Source organism: Mustelus asterias, chromosome 3 (genome assembly GCF_964213995.1).
Source record: "Mustelus asterias chromosome 3, sMusAst1.hap1.1, whole genome shotgun sequence".
NCBI lineage: Eukaryota > Metazoa > Chordata > Chondrichthyes > Carcharhiniformes > Triakidae > Mustelus > Mustelus asterias.
In genome coordinates, this window is record NC_135803.1 from 27,621,616 (window position 1) to 27,649,394 (window position 27,779).

The window sequence follows — 27,779 nt, forward strand, 5'->3', positions numbered from 1 at the left end:
TTAGTGGGATGACTGCATGACTATCTTCCATTGCCAACTCTCAAACTCTCAAATCTTTCAACTCTTCAAACATCTCTGAATATAAAGAGTTAATTTGTGAATTATAGTGTTGCCAAACTCTATGATTAACTAATTAACTTTTATGTTCAACGACAAAGTCAGTAATAATTCCATTAATGCTACTGGAGAATTTCTACAACAGGAGGAAGAAAAACAGATTCGCAGTGGTAATAACATGTCACCTTCAGTCTACCAAGCTCCCACTCTGCCATTTCTGTGCTGGATTTCCTTCAGCAAGTTTTACCAGTACTTACTTCATAGGCTAGGTCCTATTGCATGGTTCTGAAAAGGAGTCGATAGAAATATGAAACAAAAATATGATCAATATGTTTATACATTTGTGAAAAGTTTCCTTCCAAAGTCTTTAAAATTGCAGTCCCTGTGAGCAACCTCTCAGATACTGAGGTAGTCGATGTCCACATGCAGCAAGACCTGGACAACATTTAGGCTTGAGGTGATAAATAGCAAGTAACATTCATGCCACTCAAGTTCCAGACAATGATCATCTCCAAAAAGAGACAATCTCACCATCTCCCCTTGACATTACCATCACTGAATCCCCCACTGGTAGCATCCTGGGGGTTACTATTGACTAGAAACCTAAAGTGGCACGGTGGCACAGTGGTTAGCACTGCTGTCTCACAGCGCCAGAGACCCGGGTTTGGTTCCTGGCTTGGGTCACTGTCTGTGCGGACTTTGCATGTTCTCCCCGTGTCTGCGTGGGTTTCCTCCGGATGCTCCGGCTTCCTCCCACAATTCAAAGACGTGCGGGTTACGTGGATTGGCCATGTTAAATTGCCCTCTCCTTAGTGTCAGGGGGTCGAGCTAGGGTAAATGTATGGGGTTAGGGGATAGGGTCTGGGTGGGACTGTGGTCGGTGTAAACTCGATGGGCCGAATGGCCTCCTTCTGCACTGTAAGATTCTATATAAATACTGAGACTACAAGAACAGGTCATAGATTAAGAATTCCATAGTGAGTAACTCATCTGCCTATCCAAAATGTGTCCACCATCGACAAGTGCAGTGTGATGAAACAGTCTCCACTTGCCTGGATGAGCGCAGCTCCAAATACACTCACGAAATTCAGCACCATCCCAGACAAATCAGCACCCCATCCACCACCACCATAAACTTCCTCTCCCACCAGTGCAAAGTGGCAGCAGTTTGTACCAACTACAAGATACACTGCAACAACTTATAAGAATATACAAAATAGGAGCAGGAGTAGACCACACAGCACCTTGAGCCAGTCAATATGATCAAGGCTGATATTTAGCCTCATCTCTTGTCCACCTGCAGCCCATATCCCTTGTTTCCCTGAGAGATCAGAAATGTGTCTAACTCACCCTTAAATAGGTTCAATAATCCTCTGGGGCAGCGAAATCCAAAAATTCACAACTCTTTGGGTGAAGGAATTTCTCCACATCTGAGTCATAAATGATGGGTCCTGAACCTCACTTCCCCCACTCCCACTGACCATCTCTCTTGAAATGCCGTGCCTGTGTATTCCTGGCAATTCCTTCACCGGGAACGCAAAGCTGCTAATGACTATTTTTTTGTGGAGAAATCTACAATATTTCTGTTTGCAAGCATTATGTCTTAACATCACAAGTATTGTCCATTTCAAATAGGCATTGAACGTCAGCTAGATTTTCACATGATGTGATCTAAATCTCAACAGCAGAAGTGAGCATGACTTTTTTTCACTGCTAGACACTTGGAATCCAAGATTGAATGATTTCAGTGTTCACTTTATTTAATGCAACAGAAAGAATAAGGATGTTAGGATTGCCTGCTTGTATCTGCTAACTTGCCATGATTGTGTCTCTAGGTCCAGGCAAAGGTATTATATCCACAAGCTTCAGAATTTACAGAGGTATACAAGTTGCTTCAAAGAAACCACCATCAAACCTTCACAATAGGGATAGCAATGCAGTAGCAGTCAAAGCTCCTCACTTTTATTATTCTTCCCTGCTAGCAACGGGCCATCTTCAGTACTCAATCACTACTCACAAATGTCTAACATAGGTGATCAATGTTTCATTTAATAGGGTACCTTAGATATCTTTTCTCCTTTTCTTCTCAGCAGCATAAACTCTGGTCAGTGACAAAATCAACATTACATCATGCAGGTCGGTGTGCACTTACCAGGCAGCAGCCATTAAACTGTCATTTTTTCAGATGAAATAATTTATAACATTCTCACATCTACCATTACTTCTGCAGAAAGATGAGATGGACTTTGCCCTGATTATAGACAGGCTCCTCACCATCTACTCCACACAATGTTGACAACCCTCCATGTGCAATTACACAGGTGTGGCAAGATGTACAAAATGGTGGCACAATGGTTAGTTCTACTGCCTCACAGCGCCAGGGACCCACGTTCAACACCGGCCTCAGGTTACCGTCTGTGTGGAAAACAGACACATTCTCCCCATGTCTCTGTAGGTTTTCCCCGGTGCTCCGGCTTCCTCCCAAAGTCCAAAGATGTGTGGGTTAGGTTGATTGACCATGCTAAATTGACCCTAGTGTCAGAGGGATTAGCACGGTAAGTATGTGGGGTTATGGGAATAGGGCCTGGGTGGGATTGTGGTCAGTGCAGACTCGATGGGCCGAATGGCCTCCTTCTGCACTGTAGGGGTTCTACGGAAAACAGGTTACAAATCCTTGATTGTCATTCCTTGCAGCTGTCCACATTAGAATATTCAGAAGGGAGCAATATTCAAATAAAGAACTCCATGAGCTCTACTTTCTTGTTGGAGGATGGAGGAGATAGGTTGGTGGTTGGGAAATCTCAGAGTTACCTTTGCTCTCCAGGATGACCTGAGCAGTGGATGTTTTGGCAAAGGAGAGTGAGGCCTGGTAGTGAGGATTTTTGGAATGCATAGACCTTTCGTAATTTAAAACTAATTAGCACTAAAGACAATCGAAAAATCATCAAAAATGATAAATTTGTGTGAGAATTTCCATCTTCCATCTAGAAGGACAAGGGCAGCAGATACATGGGAACACCACTGCCTGCAAGTTCCCCTCCAAGCCACTCACCATCCTGACTTGGAAATATGTTGCCTTTCCTTCGCAGTCGCTGGGTCAAAATCCTGGAATTCCCTTCCTAATGGCATTATGGGTCAACCCACAGTACGTGGATTGCAGTAATTCAAAAAGGCAGCATCATCTTCTCAAGGCCAACTAAGGATGGGCAATAAATGCTGGCCAGCCTGTGACGCCCATGTCCCATGATTGAATAAAAATAAATAAAAAACTCACACTGATACAACAGAAATGGGCATGACAAGTTAACAGCGTATAAATACTACCAAGATGCTTCCCAATGGGGTGATTTGTTGTGCTTGTCACATGGACAGTCCCTAATCAAAGCTATATTGCTGTACAGACAGAATTACTTACCTCGAATGAAGGATCGGATAAAAGCATATTGTTTGATCAACATAGAGACCTCCAAGCTACAACACAAACTCACAACGGGTTACCTCATGAGAATTACTCCCTTTGTCATAGGAGGAAGACAACTTGAAGCAACAGAGAAATGTCAGTCAACTGATGTGACTTCTCCCAGGATACGGGAGGGGGATAGAGGCAACATTATCTGTGTGTGTTAGTCCCTGTCTGTGCAGCAGAATCTAGTCTCCAATCATCTCAATCTTCCCTGTCATTGGACAAAGACCCTGCTGCATCAGGATCTTGTGGTAGCTGATATGAAATGGCCATACCGCATTAAACATACCCACACATAGTCATCTTCCACTCCCTCAAAGTGAATTTCAGGGACCTGGAACATCAGGATTTTCAAGAACAATCCCAGTGGCAAAAGACCAGAACATCGGACTGCTATTATAACCCGGAATACCACAACATACAACAGGCCCAGGTGCAGGCTAAGCGCAGACAGCAGAGGAAGCATACCAAAACCTCTGAGCATCCCACCCACCTTGTTCAACAACTACCTGCCCCATCTCAGGACCCACAACCCAGGAGTGGAAGAAAGCCATCTTCAGTCCCAAGTGACTGCCTAAGAAGAAGACAGAGAAAAGCGCACTATCCTTGATTTATCAGAAGAGCTAGCTATAACTGCTCTAAATTACCAGACAGTGCCTTTTCCTGCAGAGGGTTCTGCAGAATGACAAACAGAACAACCTCCTTGCTATCACTCAAGCAGCAACAACTTCATTTTCCCAGCCATCAAGCAGAGTGTTGCCATGTTGGGCTGCTTCGTCCTCTGGCCAAAATCTCACCGTTCCAGTTTTCCCATTCATTATTCATACATAGGAAAGACACAGAAACAAGCCATTTGGCCCAGTCAGTCCGTGTTGGCAGCTGCCCTCCACACAAGCAAATAGGCCTAATCACAATTATCCACGATATTCATATATTCCTTCATTTTCGTTACCTTCATCTACTTGAATGTTGACACGGTTTCTGCCCCAACCACTACCCCAGGAAATGAATTCACAGCGTCAGAGCTCGACATTGTAACCAAATCATTCGGTATAATCACAATCCATGTAATAGCTATCATTGAGCTGTATATTATGGTCAATTGCACATTCATCAAAGATTTAAAAAAACAACTTAAATATTATAGCCACAGTACGATTTTAATATAGTGCTCTCCACACCACAACACTCTTTGAAGGGCCTATAAATAATTCCTTTGCTAACATAAATTATATTGCAGAAATGTGATGCAGAGGGGGTTGTAACAGGATTTTTGTATGCCTTTAAACACAGACTTTTAAAGTGCGGGAGATGTATGTTACAAATTTCCATTTTCATTCCCAGTGATTTTATAAGAGCTAACTCCTGGTGGTCCCCTGACACATATAAATAGTTAAATGGCACAGATAAACAATTTGTTTAAATTTAAGTCACATCAATCTAATTTGAGCTACCTTACCTTGAAGACAAGATTGAAAGTTACCAATTAGGATGGTTCAATGTTGCTGTAGCAACAAGACATTGCCATAGTAATAGGAGTGAATCATCTGCAAGCAGAAAATGTTCACACTTCTATTGAAGTGTAAGGCAACAGGTTTAAACTTACAGCTGTTTCATGTTGAATTCTTGCCAAATGGTGTAAATTAGCATAAAGTTCAGTCAACATTGGTATGCAGAGTGAAACTGCGAGAATGTTGAACATTAAGGGCATCACGCAGTATTCCTCAACTTAAGTATAGGTGTAGAAAGTGGATAAATAAATGTAAGATTTAGTGCTGATGAGTGAGAGTAGATGAAGAAGATCAAGCAGGGCTGATCTTACCATGTATCTATGCGGATTTCTCGTTAAACTTAGTGGATTACAGGACATAAATGTAACCAATTTATCCCGTGGCTTCCTGGCTTGGTGCATTATTGAGTCATACAGACTGACAGTTCCAAGGTCGATCTCTATCATAGAATCATAGAATCCCTACAGTGCAGAAGGAGACCATTCAGCCCATCGAGCCTGCACTGATAAGAATCCCATCCAGGTCCTATCCCCGTAACCCTATCTATTTACCCTGCTAGTCCCCCCTGAAACTAAGGGGCAATTTAGCATGGCCAATCAACCTAACCCGCACATTTTTGGACTGTCGGAGGAAACCAGAGTACCCAGAGGACGCAGGCACAGGGAGAACGTGCAGACTGCACACAGTCACCCAAGACTGGAATCGAACCTGGGTCTCTGGTGCTGTGAGGCAGCAGTGCTAACCACTGTGCCAACCACTGTGCCACCATGCATTTAAAGTGATTCAAGGTGTTGATAGGGCAAAACATTGGTCTCAGAGATATGATAAAAAACAGCCAAAGCAACCATTCCCATAAATGCCAACCAAGAGAAAGCTGACATTGCCTCCAAACAAGTGGAAAACTGCAAAACAACATCCAGTATCAAACTATGCAAAAACAATATTACACAGAAGGTGTAGTAGAGCATAGGTTTTTAACTTGCAGGTACACCGGAGATCCCTTGTATTATAAGAAACAAATCATAAATGCATGAAAACTGAAGGTGGATAGAAGTTTTCAAGGTTTCATTTTTCAAAACAGTCTGGAGGCATTCTCAGCCCCAGATAATGGAAATCTTTGACACTTTTTGGAATCTACAATGAACATGGATAATTATGTTTTTAAATCAATTTACATGAAAAATGCACTTATTTAACCATTTGGGAATTAGCTATCTTTTCTTACATTTTTTTTCAGATAGAACAGGCAATAAGATGGGATCAGGATATTGGTTTTGATGATCAGCTATGATCAAAATGAATGGTGGAGCAGGCTCGACGGGCCGAATGGCCTACTCCTGCTTCTATTTTCTATGTAATCAGTTATTGGAAAAACGTTTGCAATTTTAAAAATTATTTTAATTTTTTTTGCTGAGAGCAAATAGGGCTTATCATAGAAACCCTACAGTACAGAAAGAGGCCATTCGGCCCATCGAGTCTGCACCGACCACAATCCCACCCAGGCCCTACCCCCATATCCCTACATATTTTACCCGCTAATCCCTCTAATCTACGCATCCCAGGACACTAAGGGGCAATTTTAGCATGGCCAATCAACCTAACCCGCACATCTTTGGACTGTGGGAGGAAACCGGACCACCCGGAGGAAACCCATGCAGACACGAGGAGAATGTGCAAACTCCACACAGACAGTGACCCAAGCCGGGAATCGAACCCAGGTCCCTGGAGCTGTGAAGCAGCAGTGCTAACCACTGTGCCACCGTGCTTATTACTTCAGTCAGTGGCTGACACACAGATAGAACTGTATTCAATTCTCCTGAATGCTGCACTCTCATGTCCCACCACAATGGGCAAGTACATTTCTGGGATCAGGGACTCATGGCCATCAAAGTATTTGGGAATGTTACATTGTGCACTCCAGCGAAATCCAAATACTATTATTTCACAATTAGCAAACTTTTAATTTTAAAAAAAAGGGAAACAAAGTATAGCTTAAGCCTTCGATCAATCAGATAACCATATCTATAAAAGCAATCTTCCTTATTTACAGAACCACTTACCTTCCAACATTTGCCCCCTTTCTGACTAGGAAGACCATGTAGCCCATCTTAATCATTCATCCAGAAATCCTTCCAGTCCCTCATTTGCAGCATCCAATTGTTATGTTAAAAAATTGTCTTCATTACACTAGAGAGGGAAGTTTATTCCATATATTGAAGAATTTCCTGATATCAGTCCTTAATTTGAACCAGTTTGAACCTGTATTCATTTGTTTTGCAGTTTAATTTAAAATGATACTCTAGGAGGGGAATTTTCCTGTTCCGCACATCACGGGAATCGCAGCAGGCACAGGGTTGGGGGTGGTGGTGGTGGCCGTGGACCTTGCAAAGGTCTGTTGACCTCGGGCAAGATTGTCTAGTTTTGGGACGAACATGGCTGTAGAATCCCATCCCTAAGTTTTCTTTCTCTGAACCTTCAGTCTTATATACCTTTATAAAATCACTTCTCAGAATCCTACTTTCTAAGCAGAATAATTTAGGAATAGTCTTTCCTCATAACTTAAATCCCCAACACGAGATTGGTGAAATTCAGTCGTGCAAATAGATTTAAAAGAATTGGGTGCAGTGTAAAGCAGGCAGCTGGTGCGCTATTTTATGCTCCAGCTCAAGGTTAATTATACATCCTAGGAAATGGCCTTATTATTCTCTATTGCACGACCTGAATGATTAATTAATCCACAGTATTGGCATGCACTCTCCGTGTAGGGACACAGGCTCAAACTTAAAAGAGTGATGGTGCAGACGACTTTGCAGAGAGGATGGAGAATGTGAGGAATGGATTGCGCGGGGAAGATGTGGAAGCAAATATGCTGAAGAAGAAATAGGTACCTATTTGAGAAAATGAGTGTTTGATTGGTATTAGTTTTTGGGATTTGTCAGATTCACCGAAGTTCTTTTCAACCATCTATTTTGTTTCGATCCTATTTCTTGCCACATGGAACAGTAACTGACTTGGAATAACTAAATGTCAGTCACCCAAGACATAAAGTTGCAGTGAACAAGATGTCAAATTTTCTTTACCGTAATGTTAATGGTGGCCGTTATATTCACAACTTTAAGGTGATAAACTATTTATGAAACAAAACCCTTGTAGAAAATTATCCATGCTAGTTGAATCTACTGAAATGTCTGAGAACTAAACTTATGCACATACAAATTAGGAGCAGGAGTACACCACTCGGCCTCCGAGCCTGCTCCGCCATTCAATAAGATCATGCTTGATCTGATTATAAAATTTGCTTTCAGCCAGTCCTATTGACATTGGCCGGAATTCTCCCATCCCACCCGCCACTGGAATTTTAGCGGGCGAGTTGCCGAGAATGTGAAGCCGCCATTGACGGTCAGGTGGGAATTTCCGGCTTTTTGACCAGCGTGGCCGAAGAATTCCGCCCATTGTTTCTTTCCTCAAATTCAAATGTTTACTCATAACTTTGGAACCACGGAACATGTTCTACAGCTCCCCATTCTGTTTCGCTCTTTTGATGTAGGAGTGAAGATAATGAACGGCTTAGATAGGATGGACGTAGGGAAGTTGTTTCCATTAGCAGGGGAGACTAGGACGCGGGGGCACAGCCTTAGAATAAAAGGGAGTCACTTTAGAACAGAGATGAGGAGAAATTTCTTCAGCCAGAGAGTGGTAGGTCTGTGGAATTCATTGCCACAGAGGGCTGTGGAGGCCGAGACGTTAAGCGTCTTCAAGACAGAAATTGATAAATTCTTGATTTCTCGAGGAATTAAGGGCTATGGGGAGAGAGCGGGTAAATGGAGTTGAAATCAACCATGATTGAATGGTGGAGTGGACTCGATGGGCCGAATGGCCTTACTTCCGCTCCTATGTCTTATGGTCTTATGAAGCCAATGCAATTATGTCATTCTTCACAAATCAAAAAGAGAAGCTTCACAGAGTAATGAAGAATTCCTTAAATTTTGTGGGTGATAAAAAAACGCCTTAGCACTCTCAAATGTTCCTGAGTTCTGGGAGAAGAAGCCTCTAGCAATGTGTCAATCAAAGCTCCAACTGGTATGTCAGACACCGCAAGAAGAAGTTGTGTTAATAAACTATGGAATGATTTGTTTTATTTCATGAAGGTAAATTGACAGCATCCTTTGTACTACTAAATGAATAAAACAAAACATTAATACATGTATACTAGTTGAATTGCACATAGAGTATACTGGTCTGTCATGAGTAAAGTCTGAGTCAGGGTTGTTTGGGTTTGCCCTTTCATTTCTTAGCTACTAACTTTTCTTCATATCAAGGTGAATATTGGTAGTGCTGCAACAGAATTGTTTTCCAGTCAGAACAGCATGCCCTCCAGATTTGTTGTGTCCAGAGTTTGCTCTTGATCATGCCAGCTAAGTACCATGATTTTAATCACAGAAAGACAGTGTGACAGTTCTATGTCCAAGAACAAATCACCCCTTCAATGGAGCAGCCTACAGTACAGCTGGTGGATCTGCAAACCAAATTTAGGTGCATTGGAAAGCCTACCAGAGAGCCCGCGGCCAATTTCAAGGAATGTGGAGAGGTCCAGCACCAACTTGAAACAGGATTTTACTCCAGATCTTGAAGTCCATCTTTCCAGCATGGACGTGCTGGCCAACTCCACCAGGACACCTGTAGATCCAAGTGGTGGATAATGTCTCAACTTTCGTTGCAGCAGAAGCGGCTTCCACAAGAAGAATGATTGCTGCAGGGAAGACTAAGACTGAGGTCATGCAAGCTCAGCTAAATGCCATACAAACTCAAACTGTTGCTGTCATGGCACTGGATTACAGTGCGCAAAGAGGCTGGTAGAGTGTCACAGTAGGTCATTAATCCTCCAACGGAACTGGTGTAGTGCTGAGCAAAAAAGGGTCAGTGGCTCCACAGAGTGGCCTTCTCTCAGAAAGGCACCATTTGTCATCCTACTCCACCAGTGCCTTGCTGTTGCCAGTTAGCATACCACCCCAATTGTTGCCACTAGTGCTGAGATGGTATAATACACAGTCGAGCCTTCAAGGCCCAGAGCTGCCTCAAGGGTGTCCTGCATGGCCAACTGTGGTCTGCCATACTGACAGTCAGAAGTTGTCTACCAATGATGCTGCTGTTATTGGAATAGAACTAGAAACATTAGGGAGAGCCAAAGGCGCACAGAAAGTACACATGAAGGGAATGCACAAGAATGACGAATTAGCTTTTGTATGCAGAATTTTTGTCTTATGGCCAAGGGGATGCTATGACTGTTGGTGAATGGGGATTGGGATTGCTGTTTCTGGTTTTGCATTCAGGTAATTCATTCATGATCAACCCAGCCAGAAACTGGGCCGTGTAAGTTGACCCCTCTCTTCCTCCTCCTCCACCCCAATTCTCCTCCTGAACTGGAAACAGTGGAAAGTTGGTAGCAAGGGTTCATTCTGGGGAGGTTATGCAGCAGATCATCTGCTCCAGTGATACCTGCAGGGTTCCTCCCGAGCTGTCCATGCACCATCAGAGTGTGCCAAATGGTTTGCTCTATCACATTTTGTGAGGCAACATGGCTTTGTTTGTATGCATGCTGTACACATATACATGAGTTGCACACTGGAGTCATCAGTTACGTGGTTTGCAATAGTGGCTCAAATGTGGCTGTCACAGAATGAAGACATCATATCTGCTGTCAGGATAGCAGGCATTAACCTGTCTGATTCACTGCCTATCGCACACACCACCTGGACATTCGAGGAGCAGAATCCATGTTGATTGCAGTGTGGGGGCAGAACTGAAATTTTGCACTTGCAAAACAATACGTATACAGACAGTGGTACCCTGCACTAAGAGGAAGCTTACAATCCGAGGGACACCATGTGCTCTCTGCACCTGCTTCTCTCTGCAACAAAGAGTGAAATGAATAGATAATCAGGGACTTCCCTAAGACAACAGCAAACTGAGAAATATTGCAAATCTCTTGAACATCAGCCTGGAAGAAGCCAGGCTCATGAAAGTTCATGCCCAAGGTAACCTTTACACAGGCAATGTGTTCCATCCATTCTCTGAGGTTGCAGTTGTGGCTGTAGCAGTGGCAGATTTCAGTAAGTACATCTTTATAGAAGCATATTCATCAAATACTTTGCCCCTCACTGTAGTGTGTAGTATAATGGGTGAATGTTAAATATGTAAATAGACAGCCCACATCATCAGTGTATTCTAAGAAATAGTTCAATGTAGAGCTTTGTGCTAAGCCATGTACTGCACACAGTTAGTAAAATATTCAATAAAAGATAGAGTTCACCAACAGCCTTGCCACCCAGTAGCCTCTATCAATCCTGACTAAAGACAACTTCACCCAAGACTTACAATGGTGATAAAATGGTGTCAAGAAAATAAAGAAATTGTAATATTTTTCTGTTGATAACATCATTGTCATGTTTCTTATTCAATGGAAGGCAGGTTGTTGGGGGTTTGTGAATATGGTAATTGGAGTAAGAGACAGGCTGACGGTGTGAATTAAAACTAACAATAAGAAGTGGATTTAATATAGTAATGAGCCAAGAGGTACTTCAAACAGATGTTTAGGTAAGGCACTTACCTGTTCCTTGTTAGTCAATTTACTAGCCAGGAGTAGATCTAAATTAGTTGTTCAAAGGAGAACATTTACAGGTTGTAAAACAAAATGTAAGGAAGTAAACATAGGATGAGTTTACTTTTCTTTTAATTCCTGAGAGCTAAAGTAAAGAAATACATTTATCTCTAAATTCTATTTCTAAAGAGTCTGGGAAATCATGAAGAGATCAAAGGGAAAGAACGTATTTAAGGAGTTTCCTATGTGAGGGGGTAGCTGGTTAAATCTCCCAGCAGATAGCAGGAATAAATGGTCAGAACTCCCAGAAAGCAGTGTTAACAAAGGCAGACCTGAAGAACCAGCTGATGTCAACCCCAAGATAAAACAAAGTCACTGTGTAGTAAAAATTACTGGAATTGTACAGATTTTAACATTGATAATGATTTGCTGAACAGAAAAGAGGAAGATTAGCTCTGAGGTTAGTTAAGATCTTTTAGAACTGTTTAAAGTATTCTTACTGTGAAGATTATGAGGGACATGGACAGAGTGAATAAGAGGCAGCTGTTCCCCTTAGTTGAAGGGTCAGTCAGGAGGGGACATAAGTTCAAGGTGAGGGGCAGGAGGTTTAGGGGGGATTTGAGGAAAAACGTTTTTACCCAGAGGTGGTGATGGTCTGGAATGCGCTGCCTGGGAGGGTGGTGGAGGTGGGTTGCCTCACATCCTTGAAAAAGTATCTGGATGAGCACTTGACACATCATAACATTCAGGGCTATGGGCCAAGCACTGGCAAATGAGATTAGATGGAAGTTCAGGTGTTTCCAATGCGTCGGTGCGGACTCGATGGGCTGAAGGGCCTCATCTGCGCTGTATGATTGCCTAGACCTGCAGAGTTTCACTGGCTGTCTTGTCTGGAGACAATACACATCTTTTTAGCCTGTCTTGATGCTCTCTCCACTCACATTGTTTTGTTTCTTAAAGACTTGATTAGTTGTAAGTATTCGCATTCCAACCATTATTCATGTAAATTGAGTTTGTGTCTTTATATGCTCTGTTTGTGAACAGAATTCCCACTCACCTGAAGAAGGGGCTTAGAGCTCCGAAAGCTTGTGTGGCTTTTGCTACCAAATAAACCTGTTGGACTTTAACCTGGTGTTGTTAAACTTCTTACTGATTCTATGAAGCCATTATTGTGTTCAAGTGTAATTCTACTTTTTCTGTTTTTTTATTTCTTAATAAACAGTTAATTTACTATAAAATCATCACAAGTAGTTCAGGATATCATTTCCAGATTTGAGAACCTCTCCTCATACTCTCCAAATTGCAAAATAAACATTTTGGTAGTTGTTATAACTTTCCCTTCTGGGATTTGGGACAGTTTGGCATTTCCCATCAGGCATGTCATAACAATAGTGTCAGCGGAAAAGACAACAGGAAAATCATCAAGTAAAGCGCCCAGTGACTGAAAACATGAACAGAACTAGAGCGAAGAAACACTAGAGTGAAGAAAGGCCATAGAAAAAAAATTCTTACCTTTACCAGGCTGCTTCAACCATGTGGAAGGCCCAAACGAAGCCAAGAAGTGACAGAACTGACATCGTAGGTTTACCACGTACAGAACCACATCAGGAAGAGCGACGATGACGAGCAAGGAACAGGTCAGTACATTTCTCTATGCCATAGGCAACAGTGCAGGTGACCCACTGATCAGACAGGGCATTAGCGAACAGACAGCGACATACAATAAAGTAATAAAGGCCTTTGATGCATGTCTCAGGCTCAGAAGGAACACCGTCATAGAAAGGGCAAAGTTCAATAGATGCACCCAAAAGCAGAGAGAGCGTAGATTCCTTCATTAACGATTTATATCGACTAGTTGAAAATTGTGAATATGATGCCCTGAAAGACAAATTAATTCAGGATCACATTGCTGCAGGAGCCTTAGAAGAGACTTTATCAGATTTTCACAAATCACTGGGAGGTTTAATGCTAGCGGCATGGTGGCACAGTGGTTAGCACTCACAGCGCCAGGGACCCAGGTTCAATTCCAGCTTTGGGTGACTGTCTGTGTGGAGTTTGCACATTCTCCCCATGTCTGTGTGGGTTTCCTCCGGGTGCTCCGGTTTCCTCCCACAATGCAAAGATGTGCGGGTTAGGTTGATTGGCCATGCTAAATTGACCCTAGTGCCAGGGGGATTAGCAGGGTAAATGAGGGTTACAGATGTAGGGCCTGACTGGGATTGTGGTCAGTACAGACTTGATGGGTCGAATGGCCTCCTTCTGTACTGTAGGGATTCTATGATTCTATGATAAACACTGTGCTGTCAACAAGGCAGGCAAAAAGAGAATTAAAAATTGCATATTTATTTAAGGTGATAAAGAGTTCTCATGGAGAAAAGTGGCTGTCACAGTGCAGTTTATAGTACACAGAGGTAGTAGTGCACCTACTCAAAAATAGGGAAAGAGCAAAGAGGGTGCAGTAGCTGCCATTACTCAGTGTTCTTGGTGTAGTGGGAAAAGATAGCACTGGCGTGAAGAATGTACCCCCAGAAATGTGGAGTACCTTTCCTGTAAGATAAAAGCCACACAAAAAAAAATTCCTTACATAGAAATTAAAGGAAAAACCTACAAACACATGTAGCATTCAAGAAAGTGAAGATGAAGAAGACCATAAAGTGCTATTTTTGGGAGAAATTACAGGACCTAATGGGAACTATTAGAGCACAAACATTATAGTCATTGGATAAAAGTCAAAATTCAGATTAGACACTGGAACAGGAGTTTCAATTCCTTCAGACAGAGAACAGTGGCTAAAGCAAAACGTCTCCCAGTTATTGGCCATATAACTCCACAGTTCAGGAGATATTCAATTGAAGGTAAAAGGACAGTTGACAGCTAAAATTCAGTACAAAGGAAGAGAAATCACAGAAATATTTCTTGTGAATCAAAACCATGAGTGTTCACTGCTAAACAGAAAAGAATGCACACGTATCTGTAAAGTGGATATATTGGGAAAAAATTGAAAGATTTTAGGACAGAATTTCCAAATTATTTCGAGGTTTGGGAGCTGAGAACAGCTTATTCACATAACATTACATTGAGATCAGATACAAAACCAGTCTATTTGTTTACTCCAAGCAAAGTTCCACATCCACTTTTACAGACGATGGAACAAGAAATGGAGTCAATGCTGCATCGGGGAGTCATCTCAGCTATGACCAAACCTATAAGTTGGCTTTTGATGTCGGAGGGAGAGAGGACATGTGCCCCTTTCTTCTTGCTCTGCCACTTTTTGTTTGGCTCATGTTTGTTGCCCCTAGTGATTCCTCGCCCTTATATTGTAGCTTGTTGTCTTCTTGTCCCCTGGCAAACCAATTGGCTCAATACGAATCGGTGTCGACTTCACACAGTTAAACAAAGCAATAGAAAGGGAGATCTACCCAATGACATCTGTGAATGAGAGTATGGCAAGGCTAACAAATAGCACAGGAAAGCTGTGTTGGTCATCCATTGAAAATAAATGGCAGAATGCAGCAGTATCGCCATCAGAATAAGTAAGTAACGTATTTTGGGAAAGCAATCACAGTGGAGGAAGAAAGGAAGAATCCTGGGCGAGGGGTGGTTCAGATTTCCGTGTGCCTGGAAGGACTCCTGCTCCTCTTGGCGCACAGGGAAACAAATCAAAACTTTGTAAAATCTTATCTTGCTTCTTCTAGTCCTGGCTGCTATTCCTGGTAGGTAATCTACCACTGCTCACTCACTCGACAATGAGCCATGTGAGGACGTATATTTATATTCAAAACCACTGATTTATGGATTTTGCAGAAAATGAACCCTTAAATTTGTGGAATTCAGTCATCAAATATTGGCAAAAATGTCCCAATCCTACATAATAAAAACATAACTTAACATATTCAGTTAATGTAGCTCAACAAGTTTCCATATAACCAAGATGAAGCAGGTGAACATACATTTCCTTCACCATAGGATGGCACGATGGCACAGTGGTTAGCACTGCTGCCTCACAGCGCCAAGGACTTGGATTCAATTCCTGTCTTAGGGGACTGTCTGTGTGGAGTTTACACAGTAAGGAGTCTAACAACGCCAGATTAAAGTCCAACAGGTTTATTTGGTAGCAAACGCCACTAGCTTTTGGAGCGCTGCTCCTTCGTCAGGTGAGTGGGAGATCTCCCACTCACCTGACGAAGGAGCAGCGCACCGAAAGCTAGTGGCGTTTGCTACCAAATAAAACTGTTGGACTTTAACCTGGTGTTTTTAGACTCCTTACTGTGTTTACCCCAGTCCAACGCCGGCATCTCCACATCATGTGTGGAGTTTGCACATTCTCCCCATGTCTGCGTGGGTTTCCTCCAGGAGTTCCGGTTTCCTCCCACACTCCAAAGATGTGCGGGTTAAGTTGATTGGCCATGATAAATTGCTCCTTTGGGTCAGGGAGCTAGCAGGGTAAATACTTGGGGTTGCGGGGATAGGACCTGGTGGGATTGTTGTCAGTGCAGGCATGATGGGCCAAATGGCCTCCTTCTGCACTGTCGGGATTCTATAAGAGATTAAACACTCCTCCTCCAACTGCTATTTGTGATTATATTTACTCCTTTAGATTTGATGATTGGGTTTAGGAATGCGTGGAGTAAACATACAATAGTAATTCAAAACAGTAAAGCACCAGGATTTTCTTTAAGTCAGAAAGAGAAATTGAAATAAATGCCTTGCAATCAATTTTATATTGAAGTTTGGGTGGATTTTACACTGACAAAAACCTGCTTTGTAATTGAAGAGATTCTGAATCAGATAAATTGAAATTTTCTGAACAATGACTAGTTTAAAAGAGACCTACTTAAGACTTTAAAGGAGGAGCACTGCTCAAATTGTTGCCTTGAGAAATGGATCTTCTTTGAATAAGTATTGATACTTCAGACATTCACTGACATTGTTCGTGACAGACAAACATTCTCAGATCGAAAATATGTTTTTTGTCTGCATCTATCTATTTATAATGTTATTTGCTTTGGGAGTGTTACTTTTCTTCAAATTACCTTGCTTTACCATAGTTGATTGCCAATTTGTGAGTTAAAAAAGACAGGGCCATGATGAAAAGATAGGCCCAAAGGATTTCTTTCCAAAGAGTAGTTTCAAATTAACATTAACATGCCAACCATTCCAAATAATTCTAAAGTACTGCACATGCAAGTTAGGTTATCAACAAGTGAGTCTGGGCTACATTCATTTCTTTTTAAATGCCCTCCCTGATTCATTGATCTTCTCTGCCTGTGCTGGTTTAAAGCCCAGATCCCACGGATGAAAAACCTTTTCCAACACACTGCATCACCAAGTCTCTCACTATCTTTAATTGATCTGTTGACGCTGGATTTGAATCCCAGGGAGAAATCACAGGGACCTAATACTATTTACCATTTTCGTTTTACCTAAACTGTGAATACATTCTGCTGCAACAATTAAGCACATCTTCCCTCTTTTTCAATGTACTGTTAGAAGCAGTTTCAGATATTGTTACATATATTTACTGGGAACTAAGAGAAAGTAAAGATTTAAAAATGTCTCCTGTTCTTCCCGGGAAAGACTCGATTCACAGAGTTTAGAAAATAAATGGGATTCTTGAGGTGAAATCTCATGCAGAGAGTGGGGATGTGTGCAGAATATTAATGTGTCTGTGCTGACAGATAACATGCTGCCTAATTATCACATCCCCAACAAAGCGAATAGCAGATGAAATGCTCACTCCCTGCAGGGGCTTGCTGACATCATCCCTTAAAGTACGTTGTATGGATGCTTTTATCTGTGAGTGCCACTGGGAGACCCTGACAGATACTGTTTGAGATTGTCAGATATTATTCAGAATATAAAGGGAGCGAGACTTGGCTTAGATGAGAACCGAGAATCAATGCATCAAGCCACATGACAATCAAAATGATTTGACACAGCGCATTCGCACTGATAAAAACAAGACAGAAAAAAACAATTACAGATCCATTCTTAAACACCAAAGCTTTGCCTTCCTAAATGTCTGGGCTCATTAAGGTGAGGCATGACAGTTCTCGAAATTGAAGATTTTTTTTTACTCGGCATGTTACTGCATGAACACATTCTAAGTGAGACGCAGGGAGGGAACATTTCTTGGAGAATCTTTGACAAAGGGTCATCTGGACTCAAAACATCAGCACTTTTCTCTCCTTACAGATGCTGCCAGACCTGCTGAGATTTTACAGCAGTTTTTCTTTTGGTTTCAGATTCCAGTATCCGCAGTAATTTGCTTTTATCCAGGGAACAGTTTTTTTATGATCGAATGTTTTTCTCCTCTCTCCAGAAGGTGATTACTGTCGCCAAGCTTTTGTATTTTGATACTTCAGCCTGATGACCACTTTTCATCTGCAAGCCTGGACAGTGAGTAGTGCCAAGCTATTTGGCCATGCAAGACACCATGCAAGCTGCGCTGTTGTTGGCTGTATCTTAACGTTCTTTTCTTCCTCGGAGAATGGTGTGGAATGTTAGAAGTTTTGCAGGCTGATTAACTGCCTGATTTGAGCCACCTAAATGCTCCGTCCATGACCAACAAGTTCGGGTGTGGGATTTGAAGTAAGAAGTTTAACAACACCAGGTTAAAGTCCAACAGGTTTATTTGGTAGCAAAAGCCACACAAGCTTTTGGAGCCTTAAGCCCCTTCTTCAGGTGAGTGGGAATTGGGCATATAAAGACACAAACTCAATTTACATGAATAATGGTTGGAATGCGAATACTTACAGCTAATCAAGTCTTTAAGATACAAACAATGTGAGTGGAGAGAGCATCAAGACAGGCTAAAGAGATGTGCATTGTGTCCAGACAGGACAGCCAGTGAGACTCTGCAGGTCCAGGCAAGCTGTGGGGATTATAGATAGTGTGACATGAACCCAATATCCCGGTTGAGGCCGTCCTCATGTGTGTGGAACTTGGCTATCAGTTTCTGCTCAGCGACTCTGCGCCGTCGTGTGTCATGAAGACCGCCTTGGAGAACGCTTACCCAAATATCAGAGGCCGAATGCCCGTGACCGGGCATTCTCCAAGGCGGCCTTCACGACACACGACGGCGCAGAGTCGCTGAGCAGAAACTGATAGCCAAGTTCCGTGCACATGAGGATGGCCTCAACCGGGATATTGGGTTCATGTCACACTATTTGTAATCCCCACAGCTTGCCTGGACCTGCAGAGTCTCACTGGCCGTCCTGTCTGGAGACAATACACATCTCTTTAGCCTGTCTTGATGCTCTCTCCACTCACATTGTTTGTATCTTAAAGACTTGATTAGCTGTAAGTATTCGCATTCCAACCATTATTCATGTAAATTGAGTTTGTGTCTTTATATGCCCTGTTTGTGAACAGAATTCCCACTCACATGAAGAAGGGGCTTAAGGCTCCGAAAGCTTGTGTGGCTTTTGCTACTAAATAAACCTGTTGGACTTTAACCTGGTGTTGCTAAACTTCTTACTGTGTTTACCCCAGTCCAACGCCGGCATCTCCACATCGTGGGATTTGAACCCAGGGCCTTCCAGCTGAGAAGCAAGAACTCTACCAACTGAACCACTAAGGCTCACTGAAGTGTGGGGAGGGGGAGGGGGGTTCCCATTCCACCCACCATGGGAATTGCAGTGGGCGGGGAGCAGACCATGCAAAGGTCCGCTGACTTCGGGCAGGATTTTCCGGTTTTGGTTATCTCATTTTGATCATGCCTTCTCAATAAATCCATTTTCCAGCAGAGTTTAGTGGATGGCAAGCAAGACTGAAACCTTGCCTGATGATTTGATTTCTGTTTTAGTCTGGGAATGCTCAGTCCAATTATAGCAGCTTATCACTGTCTGCAGCTGGAATCAGGTAATAGGCTCTGGATCAAATATGGAACTTTCCTGACTATATGACTTATGGAGCAGCGGTCAGTTTAACCTCGATAATAAGAAAGCTTTTAGGAATGATCATCCAGGGCAAAAATACCAAGTGTCAATTAATTAAGTTGTAATGACTTCAATCAGGCCATTGAGGTTGGCCTATTGGAATATGAACTCCCTGATTAAGGAGTCAATTGATGAGTAACTTGTGTAAATGTAAAGATGAGTCAAAGATGAGTCAATCAGAAAGTCTTTTCCTTGTATTTAACCGGGAGTGTCAGTTCCTCTGACACTCCTGAAGGTAGGCTGCTGACTGATAACACTCTATGTACTGCTGTTAGAACCATAAATAAAGGGATTTTGGTGAAGGGACTTCTGCTTCCGAAGACTTATTATATAAGGAAAATCAGTTTTGATTTGTAAAAGGCAAATCGTATTCAAACAAGTTAACTGAGATTTTTGATGAGGCAACAGAGGATTAATGAAGGTAATGTAGTTGATGCGGTTTATACAAACTGCCAAATGACATCTGATAAAGTGGCGCATAATAGGACTGCCAGCAAAATTCAGATGCATGGAATAAAAGGGACAGTAGCAGCTTGGGTGCGAAGTTGACTGAGTGACAGGAAACAGGTTTACCCAGGGATTAGAACTGGGATCATTGCTTTTCCTGATACATATTGTCCTGGATTTTCACCACAATAAAGAAAATCCCATAAGTGGCTAAAATTTCCCCCCGATCCTATCATTTTCCATCTTTGCAAGGAAGGACTAGAATTGGACCAGCGTTTGCACGTGCGCAATTCGCGAATACAGCTGGCCATTTAAATCACCAGCTGCCATTGAAGTGGGATTGTGGAAGAACAAGAGTGTGGAATCCAGAATGTGCAGATTAGAACAGGTAAAAGGATTTGAACTGGATGGACTTTTATGGATATCTAGGCTACCCCTTTGGAGAGATAAGGTACCCCTTTGGTGAGGGTTCAGGGCAACTTTGGGATTGTTAAAAGTGAACGTGATTATGCACTTTTACGCACAAATGTATTAGAACTGTCAAACTGTAAAAGTGGTGTCCAGCTCTCCAGAAAGCGTCTGGCTGTCCAGCTGTCAAATCTGTCAAAGCTATCCAGGAAATGTCAAAGAACTGTCCAAGAATACTAAGTGAGTTGGCATGGAGGGAGTAAGGGCAAAGATTGGTGGTGTGTTTTGGGGGGTGTGAGGTGGAAGCGGGCAAGTTTCAGTAGGCAAGAGCAATGGGTTTAATTAAATATTTTAAAAATAACATGTTTTAATAACAGACCTAACACTCTGATTTTCTGGCAAGTAAAGCAACTTGCAACCAATGAATCCTACAACCAGAGGTGGAAAACTTCCGTTTCTAGCTGCCTACAATCAGTAAACCTTCTAACAATGAAACAAAATGCAGAATGAAAATACAAGGTAATTTGGTCCACATAGCCCCCAATTTTAGCAGATGGTGATGTGATGTTAAAAATATTATATCTTGAGGGTATGAATAGCATGACTGACAGTTCACATGAATTAAAACACAATGGAATTATCTCTGGCCACGTATCTTAGCCAGGCCTAGTTCATTGATAATATTCCTGTGGTTTCAGCACAATCAAAATCACAGTGCTCTAAGAAGTAACGGATTCATCTGTGCTTAACTTTTGCATAACCATCAAATCCTTTCCAATCAGGACACTCTTGAAGAGTATATACTGTGAATCATCTTTCATTAGAATCTAATTTACATTTCTACTGCTGTAATAAGTCCTCGGAGGCAGAAGTCCCTTCACCAAAATCCCTTTATTTACAAGTTTGACAACAGCATACAGAGTGCTTTTAGTTAGCAGTCTACATTAGGAGTCCCAGAGAAACTGACACTGCTGGTTAAGTACTCCTGGTTAAGAGGCTCCCTGATTGGCCCATCAATTTGGCCCTTAATCAGGGAGTTCATATTCTAATAAGCCCACCTCAATTGCCTGATTAAAGTCATTACAACTGCCCGGTAGTTTAGGATTTTTTAATTTCCAACTTTACTTACACCCAATAGATCAAGATTAAAATGAATTCCACAAAAGATCAAAGTATAAATCGCAGTGAAACTCAGAACCAAAGCTCTAGGGATTTCTGGAATTGCCTTATTCAGGCTATGGGTGCCTTCGATTAACCCTTTAAACCAACTAATTGAAAAGGTACTCTGAGGCAGACTTTATTTCTATCAGCTGACCCTGAGTCTGAAGAGCATTCCAACGAGGGAGATGTTTCCATGGATGGTGCTGAAAGTTGGATAGAATGGGTTCAGAAGCCCAGGTTGCAGAGTAGAGAGTATTGATGAAGGTTTGTGAAAGAGGAACTAAAACCTCCAATTTTGTCATTATGCCACTGAGAAGCAAGAGACTCAGAAGCAGTTTCATCAACACTGAATCTGGAAGCATTGCGCATTCAGACATTGAAGGAGTTGCACAGGAAGACTGCACAAAACATCTTTAAAATTATATAAAAAGCAACTGAGTAAAAAAGTCCTCAAGCATTTAATTTTCACCCACTGCTTCAGAGATGGGGTATTATATGCATATTAGTTGTGTTTTAGAATATAGCAACACCTTTTCTCTTACACAAAAAATGAAAAATTGGAAACAGCAGCAAAACAGCAAACAAGTAAAATATTTTGGGAGGGAAATTCCAAAGAACAAAATTCTCATTGACAGTGTTTTTGAGTGTTCAACTTAAGAAAGCCCACCAATGCCTCTACTTTCTCAAGAGGCAAAGGAAATTAGGATTGTCTGTTATGATTCTCACTAACCTTTACAGATGCACCATAGAAAGCATTCTTTCTGATTGTATCACAGCTTGGTATGGCTCCTGCTTTGCCGAAGATCACAAGAAACGACAAAGGGTTGTGAATGAAACCCAGTCTATCATGCAAACCAGCCTCCCATCCATTGACTCTGTCTACACTTCCCACTACTCAGAAAAGCAGCCAGCATAATCAACAGTCCTGTCTGGAGACAATACACATCTCTTTAACCTGTGCTTAATGCTCCCTCCACTCACATTGTCTGTATCTTTAAGACCTGGTTGGCTGTAGAGAGTCGCATTCTAATCAGTATTCCGTAACTTGATTTTGTGTCTCTGTGCCCTGTTTAAGAGCAGATTTCCACTCCATCTGACGAAGGAACAGCGCTCCGAAAGCTAATGGTATTTGCTACCAAATAAACCTGTTGGACTTCAACCTGGTGTTGTTAAAACTCTTACCGTGTTCTTCCATTGAGCCAGTGTCTAATCCAATTTACTATCTCCCCATGTATACCTAGCAACTGAACCTTCCTAACTAACCTCCCAGGAGGGACCTTATCAAAGGCCTTGCTGAAATCCAGGTAGACAACATCCACCGCCTTCCCTTCATCCACTTTCCCGGTAACCTCCTCAAAAAACTCTAATAAATTGGTCAAACATGACCTACCACGCACAAAGCCATGTTGACTCTCCCTAATAAGTCCCTGTCTATCCAAATATTTGTAGATCCTATCCCTTATCACACCTTCCAATAACTTGCCCACCACTGATGTCAAACTTACTGGCCTATAATTTCCCAGATTTCTTTTGGAACCTTTTTTAAACAACGAAACAACATGAGCCACCCTCCAATCATCCGGCACCTCCCCATGAATACTGACATTTTAAATATGTCTGCCAGGGCCCCTGCAAGTTCATCACTAGCTTCCCTCAAGGTCCGTGGGAATACCCTGCCGGTCCTGGGGATTTATCCACTCTGATTTGCCTCAAGACAGCAAGCACCTCCTCCCCTTTAATCTGTAACGGTTCCATGACCTCCCTACCTATTTGCCCTATTTCCGTAGACTCCATGCCCGTTTCCTCAGTAAATATGGATGCAAAAAACCATTTAGTATCTCCCCCATCTCTTTTGGTTCCCTACACAGTCTACCACTCTGGTCTTCAAGAGGACCAATTTTATCCCTCACTATCCTTTTGCTCCTAACATACCTATAGAAGCTCTTTGGATTTTCCTTCACTCTGTCTGCCAAAGCAACCTCATGTCTTCTTTTAGCCCTCCTGATTTCCCTCTTAAGTAGCTTCTTGTAGCTTTTGAATGGACCTACCTTATATGAAGTTGATCTTTCTCTACACCCTAGCTATGACTGTAACACTACATTCTGAACACTCTCCTTTCCTTCTCTATGTATGGTCTGCTTTGTCTGGAGAGCGTGCAAGTAACAAAACTTTTCACTCTATAATAAAACATGTGACAATAATAAATCTAAATCAAATCATCATTGTGGCATGAGTGGAATGTGGGCTTACAACACATTAGTTTATAAATGACAACAGACAAAAAGTTTGGCGCTGACGTTTTGATTGATTGATGTTCAAAAATATCTATACCTTAAGCACAATGAAACAGAATTCCAGGAGGGCTTTGCCTGAACTCCTGCAGTAACATTGGAAAAGGATCAGTGAAATGCTCAGAGAAAAGGCATGAAAGGTTTTTACAATGTTTCTCTCAATCTTCTACCAGGAGAACACCTTTAGAAATTCTACCCAAAGGTATTGTAGTAACTAAAATAAAACTGTAACTACAATTTGTTTATTTTAAATTAGAATTATATGATACTTCTTCAGGCATATCGGAGCTTTAACAAGAACCAATCTTCATATTAATGCACAAGCTCCATACCTGAGGAATGCTCTCTGTCCAATTTGTAAAGCCCCCAAGGAAAGATGACTACCAGTTGAGAAGGACTCAACATTTTACTTCATTCTTACCTCCTTCAAAATTTGATCCATGATTTCTTTGGTTTCCAGTGATACGTTCCAAGGATCCTTTTCGTCCACCATCATTGCATCAAGGGTACTTTTCTCCAGTACAACATCAAAACTTTCATTTTCAAACTTGAGTGCCTTGGCATCCATAACCTTCCACTGCATACCCAAGCAGGAAGCATATTTGGAAGCCATTTTTTCAATGCAGATTGCTGAGAAATCGATGTTTGTGATCGATCTGTAACCGTTCATAAACATATCGTAACTCATTGTGCTATTCCCACATCCTAGAAACAAGAGAGAAAGAAGCACTTTTAGGATATTCATTAGAGTTATGTCAACTGTCAGTTATAATTAAATATGTGAGTAAATCAGAAATTGTAATAACCTATGGTGTATAAAGTCTATATATTACAGTGAAATAATTTTAAAATGAAATCCTGCCTGCTTTAATTTTTTTTATTCGCTCATGGGCTGTGAACATTGCTGGCAAAGCCAGCATTTGTTGCCCATTCCTAATTATTTTTCAGAAGATGGTGGTGTGCAATTTCTGGCAGCTCTGTTGTCCATGTGATGTAGGTGTACCCACAGTGCTGTTACTTTTAGTTTATTTATTAGTGTCACAAGTAGGCTTACATTAACACTGCAAAGAAGTTACTGTGAAAATCCCCTAGTCACCTGTTTGGGTACGCCAAGGGAGAATTTAGCATGGCCAGTGCACCTATCCAGCACCTTTTTTGGACTGTGGGAGGAAACCCACGTAGACACAGGGAGAACGTGCAGACTCCGCACAGACAGTGACCCAAGCCAGGAATCAAACCCTGACGCTGTGAGGCAGCAGCGCTAACCACTGTGCCACCATGCCATCCATAGGAAGGAAGCCTGAGAATTTTGACCCAGTGACTGGGCAAGAACGGCAGTAGATTTCCAAGTCAGAATGGTGTATGACTTGAAAGTAAATTTGCAGTTGCTTGGTATTCCCATGTGTCTGCTGCCCTTGCTCTACCAGGTGTCAGAGGTCACAGGTTTGGATATTTGCTGTCATTTGACATTGCTAGCCTATTCACCAATGTTCCACTTAAGGAAGTAAGCCATAGATATTTGCACTGCACCTTTATATCATGGCAATCTAGACTTGCTGCCATTGTGTGAATCAGTGTTAATTGAGCTGATGAACTCAGCAACTTGTGCAGTTGAGTTCAGCTATAATGATACCGTCTATGCCCAAAGGGATAGTGTTACCATGGGGTCTCCTCTAGGCCCAGATCTTGCAAACAGCTTTGTTGGGTTCCCTGAGGAACATGTTTTTCATGGAATGATACTTAACCTTCAGCTCCATGAATATTTCCAACGTGTTTGCTATATTTAAATCCATAGTAGCATCTAATAATTTCCTTGTATGTCTTAATGGGCTCCATCCTGTGCTAAAATGTACCTTTGAAATTGAGCAGTCAAATGAACTCCCTTTCCTTGATGTACTAGTTGAGAAACCTGTCACTACCACAGCAAGCCTACCTTTACTGGTCAATACACATGTTGGAATTCTTGTAAATAGGGCTCAAGCCATTTGTTCACCATGAAAGCTTGATGCTGAAATAGGACACATTAAGGACATCCTTTCGACAGGATAACGGCCACCCTGATCAGATCATTTTGCACTGTATATTGTGCAATCTCATGAACAGGCTTAACTAAGGCTGTCACTTTCGGGCCTGAAAAGTGCCCAGTCTACCTCTGGTTACGCTGGAAGGGCAAGATATCTCAAATATTTGAGCAACAGGTGAAGCGAGCTGTTTTACGCTGCTACATTGCAGTGGCAACATGAGTGGCATTCACTAACAAGATGCTGCTGTCAAGCTAAACAGACATTCTATTTATCACACAAATGAGTAATATGGTATATGAATGTTAGTATCAGTGTGGTGCTAGGTATGTAGGCTGTGTCCCCCAAAGACTGGCAAGATCGTATCAAACAGCACGTCCCTTCCATGCTCACCACAGGCAAGATGCAGACTGTACCCAACCGCCCCATGCTTGCAAACTCAAAACTCAGTATCCAATATTAGATCTGATTCCATGATTGGGCAATATTTGCTAAATAATCCTCAGTGTGCTAAAAACCACACTGACAACCAATTTAAGATTCTCAGCAGGGCTCACATTGTGGCGCTTTTGCATGTACTGGAAGCTACATATATTAATACATAACGCCCAGTTCTTTGCAGACAGAAAGAACACTGTACACACATTGCGTCTGTTTCAGTTAAACAGCATAACTGATGACTATTCGCTAGTTCATTCCTCAGGGCAATGCCTTGACCAATCAGTTAGGCTGCCTGGCTTAAATGTTCAAACAATGCTTGAAGTTAACTATTAGTCACCATTAACTGGTGCATTCTCCATGGCCTCTACCAATCAGAATCCATTTGCCAACCAATCAACATACTCTTCTCATACATTAGAAACTTGTTGTTTCCCCTAACATTTGTAGTCTTGTGATTGTCCTGATGAGTGCTGGGCAAAAAGTTTTTGATAAAATGTCTTATTCCAGCAACGCTCAATAGAAAACTCTAATGGATTGAAAGCAAAATATTGCAGATGCTGGAAATCTGAAGTAAAAAGGAAGCGCTGAAAATACTCAGCGCTCTGGCATTATCTATGGAGCGAAGCAGAGTTAATGTTTCGAGTTGAATTCTAACTCAAAATTCCAGAGAAGGGTCATATGAGACTTGAAATGTTAGCTCTGTTTCTCTCCCCATCTTTAATAGATTAATTCAACTATGATTTTACCATGTATCTCCAGGGGATCCACCTCCTCATCAAAGTAAACCTGCTTTAGACCTTGTTCTTGGCTGAACCACCACATAAATTCACCACATAAAAGCTTAGCTGACACCTCTTGCAATGGAAAACAATGAATAATTCACAACTCCTAAGCCGAGCTATATTTTAATTAAGTTTTACAGATAGTTATTCTTTTCGTTGCTCAACAACTACAAAGAAATATCTGGTTACTTGGCAATCTTCAGGAGTTTCAGCCAAATTGTCTTCAAAAGTGACAGATAGCCTCCTTTTCAAAAGTCCAAGATAGACTTGCTGCTTTGAAAAGGGCAGCCAGTTAAATTCCGCCAAAACGGCAACAGGAACCAAATGTCATTTAAATAATTGTCTGCTCAGTGCAAAAAGCTGTCAATCAGACACATATCAGAACAAATCACAGCAAGCTTCTCTGTGAAATGAATGGCTCATTTCAGCAGGTTTGTTAACCAACCTTTCCATTGATCAGTCACAGATCAGCCACAATCTCACTGAATGGCAGAACAGGCGCAAAGGGATAAATGGCCTTCTCCTGTTTCTATTTCCAAGGGCGAGTTTTTTTCTTTAAGGTACTTTACCTTTCCTTATTATTTGGGCAGCACAGTGGCACAGCGGTTAGCATTGTTGCCTCACAGCGCCAGGGATCCGGGTTCAATTCCGGACTCGGG

General features: G+C 41.9%; 1 protein-coding gene across 2 annotated transcripts in view; it reads right to left on the reverse strand.

The window, feature by feature from the left end:
• The window catches only part of ece2a (endothelin converting enzyme 2a), a 268,538-nt gene that overhangs the window by 142,285 nt on the left and 98,474 nt on the right, over positions 1-27,779 (reverse strand). For both annotated transcript variants that reach the window (XM_078202008.1, XM_078202016.1), the window contains one exon: positions 24,298-24,581. In XM_078202008.1, the coding sequence (XP_078058134.1) occupies positions 24,298-24,581 (284 nt within the window). The remainder of the gene's footprint in view (positions 1-24,297; positions 24,582-27,779) is intronic.